General features: G+C 57.9%; 1 protein-coding gene across 1 annotated transcript in view; it reads right to left on the bottom strand.

The window, feature by feature from the left end:
* The window catches only part of EMH_0069540 (uncharacterized protein), a gene marked incomplete at both ends in the record, with an annotated part of 3201 nt that overhangs the window by 1325 nt on the left and 833 nt on the right, over positions 1–1043 (bottom strand). Inside the window, one exon of the mRNA XM_013498879.1 lies at positions 3–1043. Within this exon, the coding sequence (XP_013354333.1) occupies positions 3–1043 (1041 nt within the window). The remainder of the gene's footprint in view (positions 1–2) is intronic.

Below are 1043 nucleotides of genomic sequence, written 5' to 3'. Positions count from 1 at the left end.
GCTGCTGCTGCTGCTCAATGTACTGCAGCAGCTGCTGGTTCTGCTGCTGCTGCACTGGGTCTGTCTCCGGTTGCTGCAACTCCTCTATCAGCTCCTGCTGCAGCTGTGCTGCTGCAGCAGCAATGCTTTGCTGCTGCTCGAATAGCTGCTGCACCTGCTGCTGTCTTTCTGTTGCTGCTTGTAGTTGCTGCTGCAGTGCCTTCTGTCTCTGCTGCAGCTGCTGCAGCGTGTCTGCTGCTGCTGCTGCTTTTGTATCTGCTGCTGCTTCCAGCCCCGCTACTGCATGCCTAGCGCATGCAGCAGCAGCACGAAGCTCAGATAGTTGTTTACCTGTTTCTCCTAGGTGTGTAAGCGATGCTGCTTCTAGCCTTTGCTGCTGCTGCTGCCGCTGCTGCTGCTGCTGCTGCTCTTTTAGTTCTCGCTGCATATTCAATCTATCTAACTCAAACAAAAGCCTAACCTCTTCTGCTTCTGCGTCAGCTAGCTGCTGCTGCAGCTGCTGCTGCAGCTGCTGCCGGCAGCTAGGCGGCAGCAGCCCCCATAATAAATCATTGTCTTGGGGCCCCTCCCGGGCCCTCACCAGCCGCTGGGAGAGAGAAGGTAGCTGCTGCAGCTCTAGCTCTGTTGTTTTTCTTTGGTTTCTCTCCGACAGCTGCTGCAGCAGCAACCCCACCGAAGCACTCAGCAGCAGAAACCACATTACCTTTCGTCGCAGCAGCGCGCTGCTGCTGCTGCCTCGATCAGCAGCAGCAGCAGCAGCAGCAGCAGCTGCTGCTGCTGCACCACCACCACCACCACCGGAAAAAGCAGAAGACAACACACCTTCGTGCTGCTGCTCCTGCTGCTGCAGGCTGCTGTATCCCCCCTCCCATCCTTGCTGCTGCTGCCCCTCTTCTCCTTCTCTATCTGCTGCTGCTGCTGCTGCTGCTGCTGCTTGCAGGCCGAAGCTGCTGCTAAAGAGCTCAGACATAGTGAGGTGGGGGAGGGGTCTGCGTGAGCGTCGCTGCTGCTCTTGTTTCTGCTGCTGCTGCTGCTGCTGCTGC

This window comes from Eimeria mitis, genomic scaffold, assembly GCF_000499745.2.
Source record: "Eimeria mitis Houghton genomic scaffold, Emh_scaff3790, whole genome shotgun sequence".
Classification (NCBI taxonomy): Eukaryota; Apicomplexa; class Conoidasida; order Eucoccidiorida; family Eimeriidae; genus Eimeria; species Eimeria mitis.
The sequence above is the reverse complement of the archived record's forward strand: the minus strand, read 5'-3'. Positions and strand labels throughout refer to the sequence as shown.